This window comes from Magallana gigas, chromosome 4, assembly GCF_963853765.1.
Source record: "Magallana gigas chromosome 4, xbMagGiga1.1, whole genome shotgun sequence".
NCBI lineage: Eukaryota > Metazoa > Mollusca > Bivalvia > Ostreida > Ostreidae > Magallana > Magallana gigas.
Genome location: NC_088856.1, coordinates 56,927,195 through 56,954,185, shown reverse-complemented (window position 1 = coordinate 56,954,185; position 26,991 = coordinate 56,927,195). Strand labels below are relative to the sequence as shown.

The following is a 26,991-nucleotide window of genomic DNA, read 5'->3' as shown; positions in this document are numbered from 1 at the left end:
CATAAATTAAATGTACAGCGTGGTAAGTAACGTCCGTGTTGTAAATGTATACGAATGCTTCCAGATTTTGATATCAAAAAATGGTAAGACGGACAAGTTAATCTTAATAGAATTTGCAGTCCTGTATTATCCAATGGCAAAATTTTACAAAATCCATTTGATTTGAGAATATCACAGTGGGACACTGTTTATTGTATGACAGTAACTCAGATTGTAACTCAGAATTGTGTCCCCTTATTCCTTGATATGAACATCTCTCTCTCTCTCTCTTTCTCCGTTTTCTTTCTCTATCTTGTTCTCTCTCTCTTTCTTCTCTCTCTCCATTCAAATAAATAAAATTAGTCAATGAAATATTGAATTTATAACTCGTACACTACAAAGTAATACTATCACACATTCTATTTATTTTTACAATCATTTTTTTACAATGACATAACATGGCTGTGATAAAAATCTGTACATCAAATTAATTCAATAAATAAAGGCTAAATAAGTGTGTCATCATTATCACGTGAGATTTCTTTGTTCTATCACATTGTCACTTGGCCTACGGTAATAAAAGCCAATCAAAGAACACCTTAGAAACTGAGATGTTGAGTATAATTTATAATTCCTTTTCCCATTGTTAATGCATACACAGTATGGCGTAGTTTGATAAAAATAATATAAAAACCCATTGATCTGGCATTTAAATTTGTGCGATTCTTATTCCTAACAATGTGATCACTTTCTTCTGATTCTAAATCCAAGAAACTGTGATTAAATCCTGCTATTGTTCTAAATGTTTCATTGCACTGTTTATCACAATGGTCACTCGTATCGATCAAGTCTACTTCACCTTGATATTTGACCCACGATTCTCGCATATCATTCCCTCCTGACCCCTAAACAGGAAGCCAATTGGCTGTGCTCTGTGATTTAATGATGCCAGCATCTATAAAACATGACATCACAGAACATGGATTTCTCCCCCGGCAAGCATAGCAGGGACAGCCTCTGTAACAGGAGTCGTCAGATGTGGCCCGATAACGACCTTGACCTTTAATGACCTGATTTTCTTGTCAGACGTCGGTGCCCTCTGGTAGCCCCTTCTTGAGGGATATGGCCTGTTTCCTTTGACCTCTGACCCCGGGTTGCATAGCTGGTGACCCCAGGGACTGGAGATTTGATTGGCTGGTTTTGGGGGTGGCGGGAGATCCCCGGGAATTAAGACTGCTCTGACTATTTCGTGACGTGACATCCCCACCGATCATCACTCCCCCTGATCCACCTGAGGCCTGGAAATAAAGCAGACGTCCCTTTAATACAGTTGTAAATCTGAATGTAAAGCACTATTTCATTGGTCATCAAAAACATTCACACAACATATATAAATATTTTATCAATTTATGCATATGGCCATTTATGGCGAAAAATTATTTAATTTTTGGCAATTACTGGTACCGGTAATAATGGATGTTGAGAGAAAATTATGTTGTGCTTTTATAAACATTCTACTGGTTTACCGTAAAGTATTGAACACATAACAGTCTGCCTGATATATGCAGTACATGTATAAGATTTATCTGTTTAACTGTGCATTATTAGATTGCTATATAAATATAATCTACTGCACTGTATCAGTAGCATAATCTTAAAACCCATGCTTATAAAAAAAGACACATAGACAGTGCCATATTGGACCAAGAATTCACATACTGTGTATATATATATGGTCACTATTTTTAGGTAATTACTACCTTATGGTGGAACAGCATAACGATTTATGGGTGGTTGCTATCTAGGTATATAGATGGTTTCTATTTTATAGATGGTTACTATTTATAGATGGTTACTATTTATAGATCCCACTCACCACTCCACTGTCTAATGATCCACCACTGCTACCTCTCCTCATCCCTTGACCTGTCAATCAAACAGTACCATGAGCAACCACAAGGTCATGACCTTTTTATACTAATATATCAACAACTGGGTTGCGTTCAAGATCGTAGCTGCTACGTAGGGCTACGTAGTTGAACGGTAAGCTAGCCTGGCCGCTAGGTAGATATTCGTAGCCTGAATATTTTATGCTAACCATCGAATTCAAGATGGCCACCTTAGTAAATACTTTGTAACAAACACGAAATCTATTTTTATAGTGACATTTTATTCCTCCTTTAAGTTATAATCAGTTTTAACATGTATATTACTGCTTGAAATTAACAAATTATGTTGATGTAATTAGTCATTAGTTGAATATTTCCAACTTCAAATCTGAGACCTAGCAGCTAACCTCGCGGTCCGTTCAACAGACTTAGATATCTACAACCTAGCGGCTAGGCTAGCAGCTACGATCTTGAACGTAGCCCTGTACAATTCACAGTTATACCTAAAGAAAATGCTGAAAATTGTTTGAGTAGTTATTTCATTGCTTTAATTGTTGATTTAAGAAAACTGTGTTTTGGTTTAAAATAAATTGGTTGTTAGGCAAAAGCTATACACAAAAGATGTAAACACCAGTAATTATTATTAAATATCTCCTATCTAAAAAAAAAATGAAAATGGTATTGATTAATCGCAAATGTTAATACTTGCTGTCAAAGAAATCGCCATGTTCATTAAGCCTTCCTGTTCCTAAGGTCATATTCAACTCGGTGCAAAAATAAATTATCAGAATTTAAAATTATAGAAACAAGCCATGGAAGCACATACATACTTACTTCTGCTACCAGTTGTAATAATTGCTTGCAAATAATGTCAAAAACAAACCAAATATAAACAGGAAAAAGGCAAACTCCATGTCCCTTTGCCAAGGAAAGAAATGGCATTCACCATATAATTGTTTACATGCATCAGAATTTGACACTGTTACTTTCATTCGACATGCTATGCTGATGAGTAAATCCCCAAACACATGCTACGGAGCAGCATTATTTATATAACTTAAAATAGAGTTAATTACTTTTGTCACCTGTCCGACTTTCATAAGAAACATACCATAATGAAATAATAATTAATTACGTATTAAACACGATACCACTATCTACCAGAGGAAAAGAATGTGCAGTCAGGATCTTATTCTAAAATTATGCTAACTCTATTAATCGATCAATATTTCCATGATTTGCTTTTCAGAATTGTTTAACTATAGTGTTCATTGTCATTCCCTTAAAAATATTCAATTGATACTTGTTAAAACATATAATATAACAGAATTCCCCCCACTCTTCTCCACACACAAGTATATAGAGAAATTCATACTTTAGATGTTAAGAAACAACACTGCCTTATTATTTTATCCAAATGATGCTATAATGGCCATTCCAATTTATCAAACTTTGACTATTTGCTTTGTCAAAACCATCCCATGCTGTGGAGTTTGCAAACTCAAAAATGCAACAAAAGTAGGTCATGCGCATGCGTACCTTGGCAGAGATCAGTGAGAGAGTTGGACAGAGGAAGTTTCTGCAGAGCGGGACAGTCAGGGGCGGACAGTCTATTTATAGACGGGTCTGATGGCTTCATCAGTTCATACATTAATACGCGGGAGTCGTCGTTGGCGTAGTGTCTGTCGAGCGTGTTGTGATTGTTGCTGTGTTTCTGGAGTTCTTCTTCGATTCGCAGTGTCTCCATTCCATTGGTCTAGAAATAAAACATTCCACAAAGTAACAAAAATGTACTCAAAAATAATATCTAACCAAAAAACATTAAACGAAATTTTTTTTCTTCCAAGTATAAAAAGCATTGCTTTGAGAAAATGGGTTTGTTTTCTAAAACTGCAAACATATGTTGTTTTGGATCTGTTTGTGCCACTTTTTACAAAAATCTTCTGCAAAGCATCTATATGATTATAACACATAATGCTGCAATTTAGCATGACAATATTACCTCTAGTATAGCCTCTCGAAGGTCCTCTACAAACTTTTGCCGATCGTGGTCGTTCCTTGCATTCAGAGTTATCAGGACTTTGTTGTTGACTCCACTTACTAATCGCACGCCATATTGGTAATCTGTAATTTTATAAAATCAACTGTTTAAAAATTGGATATAAAATCATGTCAAAGGGTTTAGTAAAACTACATTGTTCATTTGTTAGTAAATGATTTAGAAATTGTTTCTTTTTTAACCTCTGAAGCAAAACAAGTAATTTTTTTTCTTTCAAATTTCTGATTGAAGTAAAAATGATAGCATCATGCTGATTCTGCCAGTTACTTTTCCTTCAGAAAATGATATTCGATAAACAGAAATAAAATCTTGATTTTTTAAACAAGAGCCCCGTAGACCACATCGCTCACCTGAACAACAGTTCCTTGTATCATTTTAAATCAGTTTTTTAAACAATTTCCCTTTATATTTCTATGTTAAACTTTGAACCCCTCTTGGAGCCCCAGTTCAAAATAGACATTATCTGAGGATGCTTGCATAGTTATCTCACAATTTTTTTTTAAGACATGCACTCTATTTTCACTGTTTTGCAATTCTCTCCCTTTTAAAAAGGATTTTGCCCTTTATTTTTACATTTTAGAATTCCTTCCCTTAAGAATGCTTTGTACCAAGTTTGGTGAAATTTGGACGTGGTTTTAGAGAGGAAGTCAAAAATGTGAAAAGTATACAGACAGACGAACGGACAAAAGGTGATCAGACAAGCTCACTTCAACCTTTGGTTCAGGTGAGCTAAAAAGCATTGACTTAAGTTTTTGACAAATGATCTACAAATACGGATAACTGTAATATTATGTAAATTATTGTATCAATAGAAAACAAACCACAGGGTTTTATCGTAAATATGCCGATACAACATTAATTTCTTTTCTTTTCTTTTTCTTTTTTTTTTGTTGACTTACGTGATGTTTCAAACAGGAAGACCTGCATGCTGCTGAGAGGAAAGGATTGTTTGTAGGAGTAGGTGATACCCGACTTCTTCTTACTGAAAATTTTTGTAATCTGAAGACAAAGAGAATAAATCGTTGGCTCTCTCATAGTTACACAGTCTTAATCAATTTATATGTTTACTGGCATTTAAAAATTTATCTATCATCTTTATATTTCATCATAAAACCGCAACTGGTTTTCAGACTTTCATAAACAGTCAGAGAAAAAAACACTTCTGACTGCCTATTTGATGCGGTCATACAGAGAAAGAGTTATCTCTCTTTGTATACTTACCAGAAGTAGGTCGTTGAACAGAAAGACCTCTCGCTGATGGAGACCAATTTTCTCTTTTTTATTTGGATCGTGAACCTCGTACAATCGACAGTAACACACCAATCGGCGATGGGGAAGAGCCAGTTGCTAGAAAAAATCTTATGTTTGAACATTTTTTTAAACAATATTTTGCATGCTTTCCTAGAATACAAGTTATTGACAAAACTTATCTTTATTTTTATCCAGCAACTACCCCTTGCATTGATCCAATAAAGGTGACCCAATAAATTAAAGCTTTATTCGGTCAATGTCCCAATAAAGCCTCACAAATCATTTGACCAACGTTCTAATGTACTGTGAAGTCATCTTTATGCTTCATTTATTCCATGGCGTCACGGTTTCAACTGCATATATGCAAATTTTGTTGAATAAAGCTCGTTTGAGGCAGTTTAACATGTATTTTGTTATGTTGCTGGATAAACAAAATACATGTTACACGTAAACTGTCTTAAAATATAAGCAAAATTTGGGCTCAGGTCAAAATGTGAAGAGGGCTTGGCAAGCCTCGCCGTCTGTCACGTTTTCTTACAGAAATATAGCTTAAAATTTTATATAGCTAATATTCAAATATAGCTTAAATTTCAATACAGTAACCATGTATCTTATATGTACACAACTATAAACACATATCTTGGTACCACACAACTTTGGACAACATTTATGCACACATTTTTATTTGTACAACACACAATTATAGACAATAATAGACAACTCTCTAGTTTATAAAACACAATTTTAGACAAAAATAGGCACCTCTCTAATTCATAACACACAAATGTAGACAAAAAAAGACACCTCTCTAGTTCATAAAACACATTTGTAGACAACAAAACACACCTCTTTAGTTTATAACACACTTGAAGACCATAGACAATTTCCTAATATATAAATGTATACTGAAAACATATTTTTTTTAATTTGTGATACACACATCTGTAGACAACAATAGACACTTCCTTAGGACACATATAGATGTAGACAACAAAACACATCTCCCCAAGACACAGGTACATGTAGACAACAATAGTCACCTTCCTAAGACACAAACACATGCACACAACAATAGACACCTCCCTAAGACACATATAGATGTAGACAACAAAACACACCTCCCTAAGACACAGATACATGTAGACAACAATAGACACCTCCATAAGACACAAATATATGTGACAACAATAGACACATCTCTAGGATACAGATACATCTAGACAACAATAGACTCTTTCCTAGGACACAGATGCAAGTAGACAACAATAAACTCCTCTTTAGGACACATCTATATACGACAACAAGAATAGACATCTCCCTAGGACACATATACATGTAGACAAAAATAAGACATCTCCCTAATGCACATACATATTTAGACAATAATAGACACCTATCAAGGACACATACACATTTAGACAAAAATAGACACCTCCATAGGACATAGATACATGTAGACACTCACTGGTTTCTTTCCCACCACGGTTTGTTCGACCTTCATGACCTGGGTCACATGATCCACCCCTGCTCGGAATTCCTGGGTCTGTATTCTGTTATAGATTCCGATCAACATGTCCCGGTCCACATCTTGTCCATCGTCTATAGCTAAATAGTCAGGTTAATACAATAAGGTTAAACTAAATATTACACAAACGGAATTGAATATCTTGAAAAATTGTTTAATTTTTTATTTGAAATTCAATGAATTTGATGTTGAATTCAAAATCAAATCTACAATATATAGGGTAAATTATCAACTCAAACCCAGTATTTAAGGTCTTCCGTTTCCAACGGAAGACCTTTCTATTATTGTGCGGGAAAAAAATTAAGATTATTAGGGTCTTCCGTTTTCAACGGAAGACCCTCTTGTTATTCTATTGTTTTTTTAGGGTCTTCCGTTTCCAACGGAAGACCCTCTTGTTATTCTATTGTTTCTTTTTAGGGTCTTCCGTTTTCAACGGAAGACCCTCTTGTTATTCTATTGTTTCTTTTTCATTATTATTATTTTTCTTTTTCTTTATTTTTCTGACTTTTTCAAAGCTTAATATCTCAAAAAGTTTTCAACAGATTTACATGAAACTTTCAGGGATTATGAAGCATTATTGTGCCTCAAAGTTTTAAAATTTTCAACTACAACGTCACTTCCGTTTTTACGTTACGTCAATTTTTAAATTTTAAAAAAGTAATTTTGTCCAGGGCGTTTTTCAAAAACGGTTCAAGATAAAGAATTGGAATTTTCTGTGTTGAAGCAATGATCGTTTTTATTTGGACATAAGACTGGAAATTAGTTTCCGTCACTTCCGGTCTAAACCGGAAGTGTTTTAAAATTTTCGATTTTTCGAATTTTTCGTTTTAATTTAAAATGTTTACGAGGTTTGTAGAGTTTGTTATGCTGAACACGAATCTGAAATCCGTTTGAAAATCGGACGATGCATTACAGAGATATCGGGGGTTAAATATTGATTTTTCCGGAAATTTTGATTCCGCGTCCTTGGTTTAAAAAATAGCGTAATGTTCAAAGTAAAATTAACTCGTACCAAAAATAATCGCTAAGTCGTACTTCAACACATTCGGATTTTTTTGTTAAGTCGTTCTTGAAATCAGAAAGGTTTTTGTTAAGTCGTACGTAAAATCATTCGTATTTTGTTAAGTCGTACCAGGAATAATTCGATGTTTTTCATCTTTTTATTTTAGTTACTCTTGTTATTGGTTTAAGGGCTCTGCTTCATACAGGAACTTCCAGCTTTACTTCCGATATTAACGGAAGACCCACTCGTTGCTTTGCAACGAGCTTTGCTCTAGTTATTATTATTATTATTATTATTCTTTTTCTTTATTTTTCTGACTTTTATAAAGCTTAATATCTCAAAAAGTTTTCAACGGATTTACATAAAACTTTCAGGGATTATGACACATCACTGTCCCTAAAAGATGTTAATTTTTTAAGTACAACGTCACTTTCGTTTTTACGTTACGTCAATCTTTAAATTAAAAAAAAGTGATTTTGTCCAGGGCGTTTTTCAAAAACGCTTAAAGATAAAGACTTGGAATTTTCTGTGTTGAAGCATTGATCGTTTTTATTTGGACATAAGGCTGGAATTTAGTTTCAGACAATTCCGGTCAAAACCGGAAGTGTTTTAAAATTTTCGAATTTTCGAATTTTTCGTATCAATTTCAAATGTTTATGAGGTTTGTAGAGTTGGTCATGCTGAATACGAAACTGAAATCCGTTTGAAAATCGGAAGATGCATTATAGAGATATCGGGGTTTAAAAATTGATTTTTCCGGAAATTTTCTTTCCGCGTCCTTGGTTTAAAAAATAGCGTAATGTTCAAAGTAAAATTAACTCGTACCAAAAATAATTGTTAAGTCGTACTTAAACACATTCGGATTTTTTTTGTTAAGTCGTTCTTAAAATCGGAAAGGTTTTTGTTAAGTCGTACTTAAAATCATTCGTATTTTATTAAGTCGTACCAGGAATAATTCGATTTTCTTCATCTTTTTATTTTAGTTACTCTTGTTATTGGTTTAAGAGCTCTGCTTTTGACAGGAACTTCCAGCTTTACTTCCGACTTTAAAGGAAGACCCACTCGTTGCTTTGCAACGAGCTTTGCTCTAGTTAGGGTCTTCCGTTTCCAACGGAAGACCCTCTTGTTATTCTATTGTTTCTTTTTATTATTATTATTATTATTATTCTTTTTCTTTATTTTTCTGACTTTTTTAAAGCTTAATATCTCAAAAAGTTTTCAACGGATTCACATGAAATTTTCAGGGATTATGGAGTATCACTGTCCCTTAAAGGTGTTAAATTTTTAACTACAACGTCACTTCCGTTTTTACGTTACGTCAATTTTTAAATTTTAAAAAAGTGATTTTGTCCAGGGCGTTTTTCAAAAATGCTTCAAGATAGAGACTTGGAATTTTCTGTGTTGAAGCATTGATCGTTTTTATTTGGACATAAGGCTGGAATTTAGTTTCCGTCACTTCCGGTCCAAACCGGAAGTGTTTTAAAATTTTCGAATTTTCGAATTTTTCGTTTTAATTTCAAATGTTCACGAGATTTGTAGAGTTGGTTACGCTAAATACGAAACTGAAATCCGTTTGAAAATCGGTTGATGCATTACTGAGATATCGGGGTTTAAAAAGTGATTTTTCCGGAAATTTTAATTCCGCGTCCTTGGTTTAAAAAATAGCGTAATGTTCAATGTAACATTAACTCGTACCAAAAATAATTGTTAAGTCGTACTTGAACACATTCGAATATTTTTTGTTAAGTCGTTCTTAAAATCGCAAAGGTTTTTGTTAAGTCGTACTTAAAATCATTCGTATTTTGTTAAGTCGTACCAAGAATATTCGATTTTTTCATCTTTTTATTTAGTTACTCTTGTTATTAATTTAAGAGCTGTGCTTCTTACAGGAACTTCCAGCTTTACTTCCGACATTAACGGAAGACCCACTCGTTGCTTTGCAACGAGCTTTGCTCTAGTTTTTATTATTATTATTCTTCTTGTTTTTCCTTCTGACTTCTTTTTTGCTTTATATCTCAAAAACTATTCAACCAATTTGCAAGAAATTTTCAGGGATTATTTTAATTTCTTGTCCCTTGAAGCCTTCAAACTTTTAGTCATTAAGTCACTTCCGGTTTCTAGTTACATCATTTTAAAAATTTTCAAAAAGTGATTTTGTCCAGCATTTTTCTCGTAAACGGTTGTTTATAAAGACTTGAAATTTTCTGTGATTGTAAATCTGCGGATTGACTTATGGCAAATGTACAGAAAAAATTATTTTGTCACTTCCGGTCGAAACCTGAAGTGAAACAAATTTTTCGAAAAAATGAATTTTCTGATCAAATCAAAAACGAATATGTGTTTTGTAGAGCTTATTAAGCTGAATCTAACACTGAAAGCCGTTTTAAAATCGGACGATGCATAACAGAGATATCGGGGTTTAAAAATTGATTTTTCCGGAAATTTTGATTCCGCTTCCTTGGTTTAAAAAATAGCGTAATGTTCAAAGTAAAATTAACTCGTACCAAAAATAATTGTTAAGTCGTACTTGAACACATTCGGATTTTTTTGGTTAAGTCGTTCTTGAAATCAGGAATGTTTTTGTTAAGTCGTTCTTAAAATCATTCGGATTTTGTTAAGTCGTACCAAGAATAATTCGATTTTTTCATCTTTTTATTTTCGTTACTATTGTTATTAGTTTGAGAGCTCTGCTTCTTACAGGACCATCCTGCTTTACTTCCGACATTAACGGAAGACCCACTCGTTGCTTTGCAACGAGCTTTGCTCTAGTTCTTATTTTTCTTTTTTTTTTTTTGTTTCCTAGACGCGAACTTTGAGGCTTCATATCTTGCTCATTTCTGAACAGTTTTTGCTCAAATTTTCAGGGCTAATGTACTTAACAAAACCCTATCTTAAGCAATTCATAAAATGTAGAATTCCCTTTCCGTTAAAGAGTTATTCCCCTTTTAAATTTTTTTAGGGCCTTTTGTTTCCAGACAAAGGCTCCGAGACTATGATAGCAGGGAATGGGAATCCAACGAATTTGAATAACAGAGACATTGTAGTTGTGCACATCTGTTTTTGTTTTTAGATTACGTTTTGTATTTAGGAAAAGGTAGGGGGTCAAAAAACAGGATTCAAAAAAGTGCAAAAATTTAGACATGTTTTCCTTTATATCTTTTAAACGAAAAACATTTTGTTAAGACATGTAGAATAAAAGTTGTGCAAAATATCAAGGGCTTTCATTTGACACCAATAAAAAGGGGCTGGCCCCTTAAATTAAGGGCCAATAGCTCCTAAAAGTTTTTGCTTAATAACTCAAAAAGGGTTAGGATTTTGATATGGCTGTCGCTGGAAAAGTTGTTTGTTGGGATCTCATAAAGGTCGTTACAATGTTATTTTGTATGAGATTTGTGTAGTATGAGTGTGAAATGCTTTACATGTTAACATGTACCTGTTTTCATTTGACAAGTTAACGAAAGTCTTTGCGCGTACAACTGGCATAAAGTTACCGCAGAAAGTATGCTGGTTTATACAAACGGCATTAATTCATAAGAATTTTTTTTTTTTAGAATACGTGCTTTATTTTAGGAGTTTAAGTCATTGTTGTTAAGGTCCTTTAATGCACAATCCTTAAAAACTGGATTTGGGAAACAATTCATTGTTTTTCTTTTCTAGTAAACCACAAAATATGGAATTTAAAAAAAATATATATGCATTACATTTTAGTTATTAACTCCATGCATTTAAAATCTACTTTGAATCAGAGCTGTGTGTGTGTACCATTACGTAAGCTCTCCCTCGCCTGCGGCCGAGAAAATCGGTCACCATGGTCGCGGCTGGACTACCTAGCGGTCAGCGGTGATCTAATACACGAGAGTTGCGTCTCTCATATATGAGTTTATTTATCCGCAAACTCAAGAATTGTTTTCGTTTTGATTACACATATTTTTTTATGGATTAAACGATTGTGTGTCAATTAAGAAATCGTTCAGTTAATTAATAAAGGAATGTCATTTTCAATCTAAAGCAATAATATACATAGATCAATTGTGGGTTTTTAAGCTTAAAATAAATAACTTCTATTTGATAGAGTAAGGTCATTACACTGCAATCTTTTCAAAGCTTTCTGGGTTCTTAGCTGTGCGGGTTTGTGCGTTGTACCTTTACGTAATCTATCGTTCGCCCACGGCCGAGGATCTCAGCCACGGCTGCACTACATAGCGGTTATTTAATACACAAGATTCGCACACCGAGATTTTTGATTTGAACATATTTTATTGTGTAAGTAACACAAAAGGATCGGAAACAAGTTCTTACAACTTACAAGTTCCTCTCCTAATGATAATACATACAATATATACAATTGTCATAGTACATGTAATATTACATGTTACTTATAGTTATTGACTTTATAATAATTAAATTCATGGACATACATTTACAAAGTAATTGAAATATATAGTAGATAACGTTAATGTACAGTATAGAAAGCAAAAGCAAAAAGGAATTTAATTATTAAATCTTCCAAACTCATTAATGAACTTTTGAACTGCTGAAAAAATAAAGCAGTTTGTATTGTAAGACAAATTGTCACTACCCCAAAGAAGCAAATGTGAGTTAATTAAAATTGTTTCATCAAGCCTATTAAAAAGTAATTCAAAAAGATTGTTTCTTGCATTTACATAATTCTTGCATACAAAGAAAAAGTGATAAATATCCTCCTTTTGACCACAAATACAATTGGGTGATTCAATAATGTTTCTTCTATACAGATCATAATTCAAAATACAGTTGTGTCTCAACTTGGTATGTAAAATATTAATAGTGCGTTTACCAAATGAAAAATATTTTGGAGGTTGAGGAATACTTTCAGTAATGTTTTTCTTGAATATGTTGAGAGACGTTGCTTCTCTAACTTCTAATTTGAGAGAATTCCATTTCCGAGTGGTGTCAGGTACAAAAGATTTTTTGTAAAGTTCTAATCTGCTGATTGGAACACTATAATTTTCGCTATTTCTTGTGTGATATTTTGAGACATTTTTTGTTACGGGAGGAATAATATTGCTTAAGTACTCAGGTACTTGATTTGTATGAATTTTAAACATGGTTATTAATTTAGCCTTATTTCGTCGACTGACCAGAGATTCCCAGCCAGTTTCTGTGTAGAGAGAATCTGTAGATGCTAAAATGGGTAAACCAGTAACAATCCTTGCAGCACTTAATTGAACTTTTTCTAATCTCTCCATGTCAAACATATTGCAACCGTCCCATACTACAGAAGCATATTCAAGAACTGGTCTAATAAACGTGATATACATTTTTGATAAATTAGTTCTACCTAGAGTAAACTTAAGTTTTTTCAAAAGTCCTAACTTTTTGTATGTACTGTTTACTATATTATTAATATATTGAGACCAACTTAAATCATTAGAAAAAAGTAAACCAAGATGTCTGTGGGTTGAAACATAGTCCAGTTGACACCCTTGAAAAAATAACTTAGGAAATTCTTCTACATGTTTCTTAGTGAAAAAAAACAGCTTTTGTTTTAGACGGATTAAATTTCAATAACCACTTGTCAGACCAATCGCTGAGAATTTTCAGATCATGGTTCAATACAATTTCAATGTTTTTAGTATATAAATCACAATGCTGTAATGAATTATCATCAGCATAAAGTCTACAAAATGATAACATATTCGTTGCTACATCATTAATGTAAATAAGAAATAAAAGTGGTCCTAATACTGACCCTTGTGGAACACCAGCATTGATACATAACGTTGATGATAACTTGTTGTTGTACATTACCCTTTGTGTTCTATCACTTAAGTAACTTTTAAACCATTGTAAAAGATGCCCACTTATACCATAAGTTTGAAGTTTAAAAATTAGGGCTTCGTGCCACACCCTGTCAAAAGCTTTAGACAAATCACAAAAAATCATACAACACATTTTCCCATCTTCTATACTTTTGACAATGCTATGATATGTTTCTAATGGTTGGAATACCGTGGAATGGCCAGGCAAAAAACCTGCCTGGTATTTATAGAATAAATTATTTTCGTGAAAGAAATTATAAACGTGCTTAAAAATTATCCTTTCCATAATTTTGATGACACAGCTTAGCAGGGATACCGGTCTGTAGTTACTTGCAACAGATGGATCATCTTTCTTAAAGAGCGGTAGAACATGAGCTATTTTCCAATAATTTGGAAATGAATTTTCAACAAGTGATTTGTTAAAAAGCATACATAAAGGTTTTGAAATGGAAAACGCACGAGACGCACACTTCCATGCATATGAACGTGTTTGAGTTAATATAGCCGTAAATACAAGAACTGTTTTAATTTTATGTTATCTAAGTTTGTCCATTTTGTATTTATTTAATTAAATTTGAGCGTAAATGAATATTAATGAACGATATTACTCCAAATCGGAAACACCGTCAGACATAAATTAATGGTTGGTTTGTTTATGTAAAATATTTTATAAACTGTACAAATAATGCTTTAAATCAACAACAACAACCCCTAAATATTAAACATTTAAATGATGATCATCCATTGCACATGGCTGAGGAGATCCGGCGCAAGTGGACAAGTGATCCGCGGTCGGTTCGTGATCTTCTACATGTACCTTATCACGCGTTCATGTTTCATATTTTGCACGGACACAACTATATTTTATTATGTTTTCAACTATTATATTGGTTTAAGTTGAAAAGATAAATTTATTTTACTTGTACAGTTGATTAAGCATTGATGTATACGATAGCGTACAAGGTAGTTTAAAAATCAAATTAAATTATAATCAAAGTTCCATGTTACATGTTTGCGGTAGGTGCTAGCACGATAAAAGAATGTCCTGAGTTGAGGCATCCGATGATTATTTAAAAGAATATTCACATGAGTTTTAAACACTTTAAATTAGATTCTATCGGTCACATATTAATCACTTCTGTAGTTTTTCTACATGTTCGTTTCATTGTGGAAGCGAAATCATTGCTGCCCCCCCCCCCCCCCTCCTCCCGCCCCGCTGACAGGAGCTCGCGCTGTATTTTTTTTTTTTTTTTTTTGATTCGCGAAACGATATCAAGATCTGTCGAAAATCGTTTTTGGTGGCTTCTTCTTATGTGTAACATTTTGTTTCACTTTCCCACCCGTTTGTTTATTCGGTCAGTCTGTGTTAATTCAACCGCCACGTGCGACCGAGAATCTTGTGTCGCTTCAGCGCACACAGCTCAGAACATATATAGCCCCTGGTCATCAATTGTTATGTTTATTGAGTAACAATTGGAATGGTGCTTTTACTACATAAAACTAAAAAAAAATCATCCAGAAAAAATGTTACCGTAACTCAATAGTCAATACCAAAAATAAAATCCGCATGATTACAAACTGAAATCGGGTTTTCAGTATTCGGCGGGATTTGATTTTTCTTCTAACATTAGTATTTTTATTGGTTTCAGAGAATACGATGTAAAAATACAAACAGTAAATAAATCTGATATTATTTACGTTGATAATGTTGAAAAATATTTAAAATCAAATTAGTCACATTCGTTAGAAAACAATGTTATACAAACATCCGTTAATTTTTTTCCTATGTCGTATCATTCGCGTAAATAAATATGTTCTGTACATATCCATGCACCTCAGAAAAAATTCAAATGATTAAACAAAAAAGAAAGTTGTAATTACTATTTCGGATTTTTTTTTCAAAGTAATTTAACATTGTATTGAAAAGAACAAGAAATAAAAATGATTTAATTTTTTTACCCAATCTTCGTATATATTACCGGCGCTCCTTACATGTACATGTATAACGGCGTACAGTGAATAGATTATCATGATCTATTTGAATTAAGTACCATACGTGAAGATTCCCATAATAATTAATTGCATGACTGTGTACATTGTAGGCAAATCCCTGTGTGTTAATTCCTTCTAAGACTCTTTGTTTTCCATTAACAGTGGTTTAAATAATTTTCAGATAATTAATAAAAATTTTGTTATTTGCAATTGAATTGTATGCTTCATCAAATACTGATTCCGATTACCTTGAAGTCATTAATTTTCCATTGGCTATTGACAAAAAAAGAGACGCTTGACCATCCAATGAAAACAAATACACATAGGTTGATTGACAGGTTCAGCCAGGTGCAGGAGACACCCGATGTCCGAGGTTATGTGTGCTGCTTGTACAAAGTCGAATGGTCTCAGTAAGAGTTATCGATGTAAATAAATAAAAAAAATATATATGCTTATCAAAACATGATCGTTTATGTTACAGCTAAGTACATTGAAGCGTTTAATAGGGGTTTACTCCAGAAAAGTTTCTACCTAATGTTTTCACTGACCTTTGTCCAATCAGAGCGTAGCTGGGGGGAGTTAAGACATTGCCGCTCGTGACTTGAATGGGAGAAAGAAAAGAGAGAGAGAGAGAGTTGAGTAAATTATAAGTGGTGCCGATAAAGGAATAATCATTAGTTTTAAACTTGCAAACAAATTAATTAAGGTCTGTATATAAAAAGTACATGTATATCCTATATTGTATAACTTTAAAGCTCTTTAAAGAACGATTGTGAAAATTTCTTTGGCCGCGCGCCGTCGACAACATGCACATGGTTAGAATGACGTAGCTTATATTCAACTAAATTTCCTAGCATGGAGTCCGAGAATACGGACATTAAATATTTTAAAATGCGAACGAATAATCACTAATGAACATGATGAATTTATATGTAGTGTAAAGGAAAGGCAACGAAGGCGGATGCTTAGTGGAAAAGTAAAATGTCTAAGGTAAAGAATGTTTCACACTGAGTAACCATGAAGAAAGTTTTTATACAAAGTAAATTTACAAACTATGTTTAATTCCAGGAAGATTCGGCAAACTTTGATTTAATTATTAACGGTAACACTTGTAATAAAAACAGTTTCTTAAATATTCGTACAGTCTTCTATGTTTGAAATTACCTTATCCTATTACTGATCTTTATATAGACATCGTTGTTCCCTGGTTAAAGAATTTCAAAACACTTCAAAGTTTCATAAATTTATAAGATATACTATGTCCCGAGTTTTTTCTTCCACCACTTTTTGCTTGATATTTCAATAATAGTAAATACCTTTGTGCTCAAACTACGTTCATCCACTTATATGAAAAATGTCCAGATTATATGTGTTGAAACGCCCCCTCTACCGCTTCAGGTTTCAATACACATCCCAATGTTGAAAGTCTACGGAGATTTTGCATTGCATCAGCCATTAATAAGCCCGGATGATAACGTTTAAAAATTGCGCGAGGTATCCCGAGTACTTCCGAATGGAGAAAAGATGTAAACATTTCCCATTATAAATCTCCGTAAGAAAATTGTTTTCGTTCCTGTGAAATTTTATGAGTGAAAATTGTTCAATGAAGATATCTTGGATATATTCCCTTTCATCAATTGAAAATGAATTGAAGTATCAGTGAGTTCCGAATGAAATCTGATGAATGTTTCACGCGGTTCTCGCACGCTTTGCCCGAAACGATTTACACGCTTTGCCCGAAACGCTAAACGGTTTACACGAAACGCTTCACAATCACACGAAATGCTAAACGGTTTACACGAAACGTTTCTCGCACGTAAGTCGCACGTTTTTTGGTGTAGTAGTACGTTGCACGGTCTGTAAATTTTGTCATCACGCAACAATTCTAAACTTGCATATAGTTTTCAAAAATTTAGAAATATTTTTAAATAAAGAAGTTATCTTAGAGAAAAGGTTACGTGTTTTGTAGGCGGCTTCGGTTTTTAAATCAAAGTACTGATGTACTGACGAGAGTTGATTTTTTCGAATATTATTTATTTTAAAATCAACGATATGCTAGTTTGCTTGGCAAGTAGTTTATAATCTGCATTTGAATTATGCAGATTTTTATAATATGAATTCTCTGACTTTTCCGACTAGAATTTCGAAAAAAACTCTGATAAATCATGTTGTGTAATATTTCAAAATAGAATTGATTTCATCAAACTATGTTTTGGTATTCCAAATATTTCAAAAATTGTATGGATCCAACCAATAATGAACTCTAGTCTCGTTGAACCAGATGCTTGGCTGTCTCCGTTAATCTCCGACAAGTAAGAGATACCAGGTCACGTGATAGCTTGATGATGCGACCTCTAAATATAGACTCTCTACTTGCCGGAGATGTAAGGAGACAGCCGATGGTTGAACGAGACTATATATTGAACTCTGGCGTAGGAATACACACGACGAAAAAAAACTTCAAATTGTTCGTATCATTTAAAATCTGATTATTTCCAAGGTATTTATAAAAAAGTTTCCTTTAAAAAAATGCTTCATTATTTTCAAGAACTAAGTCTTGTCGGCGGCGATGATTTGTGCTTAGGTGCAAACACAGTTTCAGTTTCGGTATGCTAGAGTAACTGCATAGGAGAGTTGATTAAAATCAACTCCCAAAAAACACAATTCCTCACATGAATCATGAGTACATGTAACAATGCTTGCTACCCTCTGAAAATTTAACTCGCCATTAAACATCTCATTTTTTAAAAAAATGTTTGAAACGATTACATAAACTGTGTTCGACAGATAGTTTTCCTAAAACATTTTCTTTCTTTCTTTTTCAAAACACGTTTTATATACAGGCTTTCAATCACAACACATTTTTATAACAAAAGCAGAACTGAAAGTTTAGTCATTATAAATTATTGACACCATATCACATACATTTTCAACTCGCAGCAACAACGGAAGACCTACTCGTGGCTTTGCCACGAGCTCTGCTCTAGTTTAAATAATATTTGCCTAAAATTACACAAAGCATCCACTGCAGATTTTTAACATGAATTATAAGCACTTACGATCCTAATATATTTTTTGCAATTTGATAAGAGTTCATCAGAATTGTGTAAGATAAAAATACTTTGTACGAAAACTTTAGTTGGTAAATACAGCATAGAGAAAATTCTGAATATATACATGTCCTAGCTATAATTAGAGAACAGAGAAAGTCATTAAATGTCAAGTTATTTGCTTCCTGTTATGTTTTACTATTTAACAACCATGGGGTTCCAGCATTGACAATTAGCGAGCCTGATCAACCCTCACACCAAACCGTCTCTCCCTTTATCAGACATCTGCTTTGATTAACAATGTCTTTTGGGGGGAATTCAGAACATTAAATTTTTTAAGGAGACACAGAGTCTACAAACTAAACCAGCTAAAAAGCCCATCTATCTATCTTTAAACCCCCCCCCCCCTTCCACCCCTCTGCCTCGACCAGCAGAACAGACATCACTGAGCGAGATATGATCATCTTTACAACTGTCTTAAAATAATCAGCCTCTCTTCCTGGATATGTACTTTCTGAGTAAATACTTCTAACATATGTTTAGACAGTCATGAGTATAAATGAATGTGCCGTACACAACTAAAATCTGCCATGTATATAATTATCCTTTTTCTGTATTTTATCTTGTCTAATGTTGTCAAATTTTTAGAGATCGATTTCTAATTCAGCAAAGAATTCATAAAATGAGTTTTCCATTATCCAATTAACATTGACTTGATTAGTGAAAGGTATAAGTTTTTTCCTGATTCTATAAACAGAGCTAAGTGATGCTGACTGTTACCCCTGCACCAATCATCGTCTTTTTTTAATTCCATTTATATTCAATGAACCTGTAAAATGCATTCCTCAAATATGTCTTTACTTTGATTTTTCAATCCAGTTTGAATTAATTATGCAAACAACAGAGATGCTTAATTAATACATTCTTCAATTTTAATTATTTTACATTTTTCCTTTGAAATTTATAAAAATATGTACTGTTCACCTGTCAATTTTGGAATAGAGATTTTATGATTTAATAAAATTACCTCGTAAATTTCTTATGAAATCTTCTACTTTCATTTTCCTTTCGGCCTTGATGCTGGAATTATGGGAGTCTGTATTCAACATGATGATGGCGAATGCCATGAGGAAAATTGTGTCCAGCGTTCGGAAATTCTTTATTTGGTCCGGATTACATGTACAGTAACGATTTGCAAATGCCTGTAAATATTCAATATAATAAAGAGTTCACCGTTTCATACTCATGCATATACTCACCATAAACCAAATAAAGTGTCAACAAATCTATACATGTATCAAATTAATGTCAGGATGAATTTGAAATGAAAAACTGATTCTTAAAGCTAAATTTGCTGTTAGTTTTGCAAATGAAATAAAATAGATTTCCATCACACATGTATTAACAATTAAGTGTACAAGTGATTTGAGATTTATAGAATTTTATATGGCTTTAACTGACTTATCCAATATTTGCCCCCTGTTCCTTTTTCTGAACACCTAACAGAAGGAGAGATCACCAGTCAATTTACCTCAATTAACCGCTCGATCTTCTGGGCTTCACCCTGTAACATGAGGAAAAGGTGATTAATCATCATGCAGATAAAAAAACAGATAAAACTAAACAAAGAGAAAAAAACAACATACAGGGGGAAAATACATCCATCTTGTTTCGACATTATTCTGTGAGGTTTCTCGAGTTTATCTTATAGACAGATGGTGCTCTATAAAGGTTTCATGATGATTTGGATTTGTTTCTCTCCCCCCCCCCTTCTTTTTGGATTGGGGGGGGGGAGATATATACTAACGTTTCCCTGTTTGTATCTATAAATAGCAGTAAGGGACTTACGGGCATTCTGAAGTGAGACTGGAATTTCCTGAGGGCCATGTCCACTTGTAATCCTGATAGGTCGATTTCTTGAGCAAAGTATCTATAAAAAAATCAAAACATGATCAATATGTAGAAAAACTCTGTAAAAACTTTTCATCGCAGATTCTTTTGCATATAAGTGTCTACTGTTCAATAAAGACACCTTATTGGTCATAAAGAGTTTACTGACAAAAATCAACTTTGCTTGCCAGGGTCCTCTCTCATGGGTGGTCACTGATTGGTTGGGGGAGGGGGGTAGGGGAGGGTATTAATTACCACCCACCAGAGCCATCACTCAGAACAGATTTGCCACTGTAATTATCTGGTCAACGATTATTGATCACATGCATGCATCGACTGTACAGGTACTTCATCCTACCATGGAATTTAATAAATACTATGGAATCATCATTGTTCATGGGAGACAAATATTCATGGCTTTCGTACCAACACTTGCCCACAAATTTAAAATTACATCCCAACAATCCTTATACAAGCATCTGTTTAATATTTATTAAATTTATCCCAGCTACACTACCAACAAACCATGAACATTTTGGATAAGCACAAACATTGACCCCAACAAATGAAAATGATTCCACAGTATACAGAATAATCAAACCCAACGGTCGATACAAATCCAATGGTATCTATTAGTTTATAGAAGCACATTTCTATACATATTTTATTATAAATTAGTTTTGTTTTAAGAATATCATATTAACATGTCACTGGGGTAAAAAAAAAAGAAGAAGTAAAAACTGAACTTTATTTATTTTACAACGATTGATAAACAAGTTCTACAACTTATATTAATAGCTCTCGTTGGCACGGATAGTAGCGCGAGGGGGTCATTGGTGTGGGAAGAAGCCGGAGTACCCGGAGAGAACCCACGTGTCCAAGCGGGCGACCGCCATACCCTATCACATACGACCTCTGTCGATCACGGGGATCGAACTCGGGTCGCAGCGGTGAAAAGCGAGTGCATTGTCCACTACGCTACCTGGACACAAGAAGTAAATGGTATCACCACAATTATAACCAAAACGTCAAAAGGGGGGCTCAAAAGAGTTTTATTGAAATTTTCAAATTTCAAAGATAAAAGAGGTAGAAACAAAAAAAAAACTGGGCAGGAAATGAATGTACATGTACCTCTTCAGGGCTATAAAATACACAATTTACAATAAATCTGATCATCGCAGCTGCGTTTTCAGAGATAAATTCGGCGATAGAAGAAGGCCATAGTTGGAGACTTTCCATTAGATTTCACTGATGATATAACATTTATCTATCTATCTGATGCACAAAACATATTAACTATGTATCCCTAAGCCCTGAAGAACGTAACAGGGATATGTAAGAGGAGGCTAGGTTCCTCAGGACTGGGGGTAATAACGTTCAGAATCTCCAGGGGGGAGCCACTAGAAGTTCATTGAATTTTCTTAAAATTCTGGATTGCTTCCAAGGAACACAATACGAAAAAATAACCAATATTTTAAGCAAGACAAAAATTGTTAATCACTCTTAACATTTTAAGCCCATTTTTTGTGCATCACTATAATGTATATATACTGTGTGGTACCATGATCAAGGCCTAGGATTAATTTTGTTAGGGTCAGAGTTTATTTACATTGACGCAAACACTCTATAAAAGGTGTTCTAAAGAAATGGTAACGCCTACATTATACACATTATGTTATACGTTATAATGATAGTTTCTTGGTGTCACCAGAAAATGCTCAGTCTCATAAAAATGACACCAACCAGAATGACAATGAAATGACTCATGGACAACTTCCACACACCATGATAAACAAAAGTTAGTATTGTCTCAATTCATGCTTATATCTATTGTGTAGAAAATGTTCAGCTGCCCTAACATAATATTGAACCTCGTCTGTCTCTTTGTGTCTATCTGTCCAAATGTTTGTAAGTCTGTCCATTTGTCCGTCTGTTTGTCCACCTGTCACTAATTTCTTCGTCCATCAGTCTGTTGATTATTTTGGACACACCATGTCCTGTCTGACTATTTACTTACTCTACGACCTGCTGGTTGAACGGGTTCTGCAGATTGCCCAGGTATTCACCGATCATCTGCTTACTGAGACCTTTCCTGGTGATCAGGAAGTGGGCCACCTCCAGAGGTGTTTCCCCAATAAATCCATGGTCACACAGGAAAATGATGCCCTTCTTTGGTTTTCTGTAAAAAAAAATATGTGATTGATATATAAAAAAAAATTCTATCGTAATATAATTATTTTCTATACATGAGTAATGCAAACATCAGTCAAATAGACATTTAAAATTTCAGATGATAATGATGATACACAAATAATTAGAGGGGCTGGCGGGGACTTCACTCTATAACATACTCCTGGTCATATAGATCCCAAGATCAAAAGGAATTATTCATTGAAATATTTCATCATACATAATAATTCAAATCATCTATTATATGTGTTCTTATTTGTTTTTTTTTTATTCGGTATTCCGAGAGCGGTAGCGTATCGGAACGATTTTGATCAAATTGGATATTTCCCGAACTTTTTTTTCTGTAAAGGCATTGCACAAATATCAATGCCTACAAATATCGGAGAAGTACGTCTAAATTATTGAATGAATTAAACTTGTAAGCAAAAATCATAATCCGATATCGATCCTGCCTCTGATGTTTTCTGGAGGTCCGTAACTGCTCTGCTTTGGACAGTTGATTGAATACCGAATTGTCGACAAATTTTTCTCCATTTTTCTCGATCACGATATTTCCCCCAAATTACGGCATTTTCCCAGATAATGACATTTTTACCGATATGACATTCGGCGCACGGGAGTCAACATTCATTCATTCATTCATTACAGAGGACGCTCACTCCTCTTAAGCACCTGATCCTACCTCTATCTGTTTGGAGGCCCCTGTTGCTCTGCTTTGAATTTGTATTTGTTTTATGGATTTTTGAGATGGCTGACGTTTTGTTTTTGACCTTTTTTCATACAAGATAACCCTCGGCGATAGAATTGTTTGCAATTTCTCGTATTATATGGTAATTTTTGGTATGTGTTGTTCATTTTTAAATATTTAATTTTATATCGTTTAGAGTCTAAAAACTGAATCATTAATATCGTACAAATTTATAAATCCTTAAAAAAAGAGACCACGTTACGTTTGAAATCGAACATCTAAACAAGAACAGATACTGAATCTGCTATTTTGGATTACAAAATAAATCTTACTAAATGCATGAATATTAAGTTGTTTAACTTGTTACAAATACTGGTCGATACGCTGAATGCTTAAATATGTAACGCAATTTTTTTTAACACGTGTAGCGAACGAAGAAAAACAAGGAGCTGGTCGATGATCTGAATTTAATGAAATTGATATGTGTACATATATAAACGTGCATAGATGCATGGTTGATGCGTTTGCAAATGCTTTAATTTCAATAGAACTTGTTATAAAGTGTGACGTTTATAATCACATGCATTTTCGTATCATTATATATATATATGTGTAGATACACACGTGCATTCAGCTTTTACAGTACAGACGTTTCTATAATATAAAAGCAATTAAAGAGCTACATATGCTCTGTATTTTTTAAAATAGATTAGCTGCAATAATGTAGCCCTCACCCTTTTCTCCGGGGGGGGGGGGCTACAACTCCATAGAATAGTATTAAATGGTGAAAGTGCGGGAGTGATAAATCCCGCAACGATTTTGGCTCAAATCGTACATTAACGACAATAACATTTGCATTTCTTACCTGAACTCAAACAGTGTAGTCATGTATGGCAAAATTTAATTGAAAAATATCAAGTATAGTCCATGTATCAGTCATTTTTCGTGTATGTCGACAATTTGTCCGCCATGTTTACTGACATTGATCGGTTTTATTTCAGTGATGTACAGATCTTGAACTAAATATAGGAATTCCCATATTTTAAACATAAATAACGCGGTAAATATGAATTTTTCATCATATGCAATTTCCTTAAATGATGTTTTAGTGATAGAAGGAGGAAAAACCGCTTATTAACACTGAAATCCACGTTATCAAGCCCATTAAAACTTCAAGCGTAACTCCATAAAATGACGCAAGAGCTGTCATACCTGCTAAAAAAAGACTACTAGTAACCATGTTGATGTGTTTTATCTGGTTTTGATTTATATACGGTTAGTTTGATCAACTTGAATTAGTAAATCATTTTATCTAAAAGAAGTCAAATAAAAAAAACCGATCTTTTTTCTACCGAAATCAGCAGCATGAAAACATTGATTTGCATCATTACGGTTATCCTATGGAATTGTAGCCCTCTCCAGTAAATATCAGACATAAAAATCGGAGATATAAAAACCTTAACGTTATCGTACATAACACTGTGTATTACGAGCCTAAAGTTACATATAAAGAACATAATTTAGAAATTGTCCCATATGAATAAAAATATTTTATTTATAGTTAGTCGTGATTTTTATATTTACAGCACGGATGATAAATACATGCCTGGTAACCAGAATACGAGTGCTTGGGCGTACTTGATACTCAGCCGTCGGTGAGACTGGCGAAGCGGCTACATTATTTTTTTTCTGAGCCGGAGTTGGTCAATGAATATGTTTATTTGAAGACTTTTATTCTTAATTTACTTATTTTTTCAGACAAACCATCATGACACACTGCTAGTGTAGTACATGCATCTGTAGTGTCATCTGCCTCATCAACTGGCACATCAACCATTAGTAATGGGTGGACAAAATAAAAGCTGAAAATGCTTGCTTGATTTTTTTGGTAAATTCAACATCGACCCGGGTTGAAAATTGACCCAGGGGTCATTTTTCAGCGTTGAAAATTTAGACCAAAGCGTGAAATTTATAACAAAACTCTTATTTTTATTCGAAGCCCCAAAACTGAAAAAGAAAGAAAAAATAATGTTTTGATTTTCTTTCTTCGCTTTATTACGATTAATCGACTAAGAACATTTTAGTTGATGATCGGTGTTACCGAACGATCGTCGAGTACTCGAGAACTCCCTTCTAATTAACTAATTTTAAACTATTCTCCAAGATTATAAATAGAATAGCACCACAGTACATGTTTGATTTAATCATAATTTCCAACTGAAAATGCATATAATCTTTGGTCGAATGACCTCCACTCTTTGAGTCGAATCTCCTGAAAAGCCCTCCGGGCTTCACAGGATTTGATCACGTGACCAACCATGTTCATATCCCAGTGAACTTTTCAAATTGCTGTTTATTTCTTAAATGAAAGTGATAGGTTTGTAAATGCAGGTGTGAATGAACATGTCTACAAACAATATGTCAATCATCTATGGTGAATGTTCAGATTATTTTTTTTATATATATTCAAGTATTCCTTGTCTCTTATACACACAATATCAATAATATTCTTTAAACTAGTAAAAAAAATAATAGTCACCTTGTACAATAAATAGGTTGCTAACTTGCACCGATTCCATGAAGCAGAATTCAAATTCTAATAAGCGATATGATTATATTTAGTTACGTCTGAAATTATCCTAACGGCACAAATAAAACAATAAATAATATCAGCCTCCAAGATATACAACATTGTTCATGAATTGGTACATATTAGCGTATCATTTTGTTAACTGTTATTGGCTGAGTTGGTGTGAATACAAAATACTGAAAATCACAGTTTAAACAAACTGAGTGGGTGCAAACACAAAAATCACTTTATGTCATACAGTATTTACACCCACCCAAAAACTTAACAATGAACAATATCAAAGTTTCAATTTACTGGGTGAATGTAAAACCTAAAACAAGAGGCCAATGGGGCCACATCGCTCACCTGAGCAACAATGACTTAAAATGGGCGTTTAAAAGATATTGTGCCATATGGCCCCTTGGTAAAATAACAAAAAATAAATATTGTTGAGTATTCGAATTTTACACTTTTTGCATACAAGTAATATTTGACATTGTACCTTTATGGAATATTATTTTTACCGAGAATAAGAAAATCCTACGCAAGATGTAAAACTAAACATTTGGTAGGGGTACACTGTTAACTTCCAATTCTACAATTAATTAAAAATATAAGAAGATAACATAAGAAATACAAAGAAAAACATACAGCATCAACGATGAGTAAAATAGATATCTGGAATATCGATCAACGATGAAAAACAACTAAATGAAATCAAAATGATAATTTTATAATAACTAAACTTTAACATGGAACAACCATAATTACTTTCATTGCCTTTGGTGATCTTGGTACTTACGGTGAGGTCAGGTTACATTAATATAAATACATACACCATTTTCACTAGACTTCTCAGCTGCATTGCACCGTAGAGTCAATTTCTGCATGATTTTCATTCGTTTTAAGTTGCATCTCAAGTTCTTTTTTTTCATTTGTCATTAGTTAATATTGATAATAATGTACAATGATAAAAACCCATATTTTGAAGCATGATGCAAGACTACAATAAGTTCTACTGCTAAGACCTGACAGATTCCCAAGAACTTAGGGTGACGGCAACGGGTTATGCAATCATTTACCAAGGATACTGGAGCAAACAACC

General features: G+C 33.6%; 1 protein-coding gene across 1 annotated transcript; it reads right to left on the bottom strand.

The window, feature by feature from the left end:
* Positions 1-381: 381 nt before the first annotated feature.
* Positions 382-22,623, bottom strand: LOC136269586 (IQ motif and SEC7 domain-containing protein 1-like). Its single transcript, XM_066083210.1, has 11 exons — positions 22,457-22,623; positions 20,398-20,479; positions 20,081-20,113; positions 19,577-19,751; positions 6,644-6,783; positions 5,149-5,274; positions 4,827-4,926; positions 3,871-3,992; positions 3,408-3,624; positions 1,856-1,905; positions 382-1,277 (listed from the first exon to the last, which is right to left on the bottom strand). The coding sequence occupies exons 1-11, from the start codon at positions 22,510-22,512 to the stop codon at positions 1,062-1,064; spliced, it is 1,317 nt and encodes a 438-aa protein (XP_065939282.1). The 5' UTR covers positions 22,513-22,623; the 3' UTR covers positions 382-1,061.
* Positions 22,624-26,991: the final 4,368 nt, after the last annotated feature.

Bases quoted from the DNA above. Each gene is read 5' to 3' on its own strand.
- LOC136269586 (XM_066083210.1), bottom strand. From the start codon at position 22,512: ATGATCGGTGAATACCTGGGCAATCTGCAGAACCCGTTCAACCAGCAG. The intron at 19,752-20,080 runs GTAAATTGACTG...GAATATTTACAG, and splicing joins AGATCGAGCGGTTAATTGAG to GCATTTGCAAATCGTTACTG. The intron at 4,927-5,148 runs GTAAGTATACAA...CTTTGTCTTCAG, and splicing joins TGTTCAACGACCTACTTCTG to ATTACAAAAATTTTCAGTAA.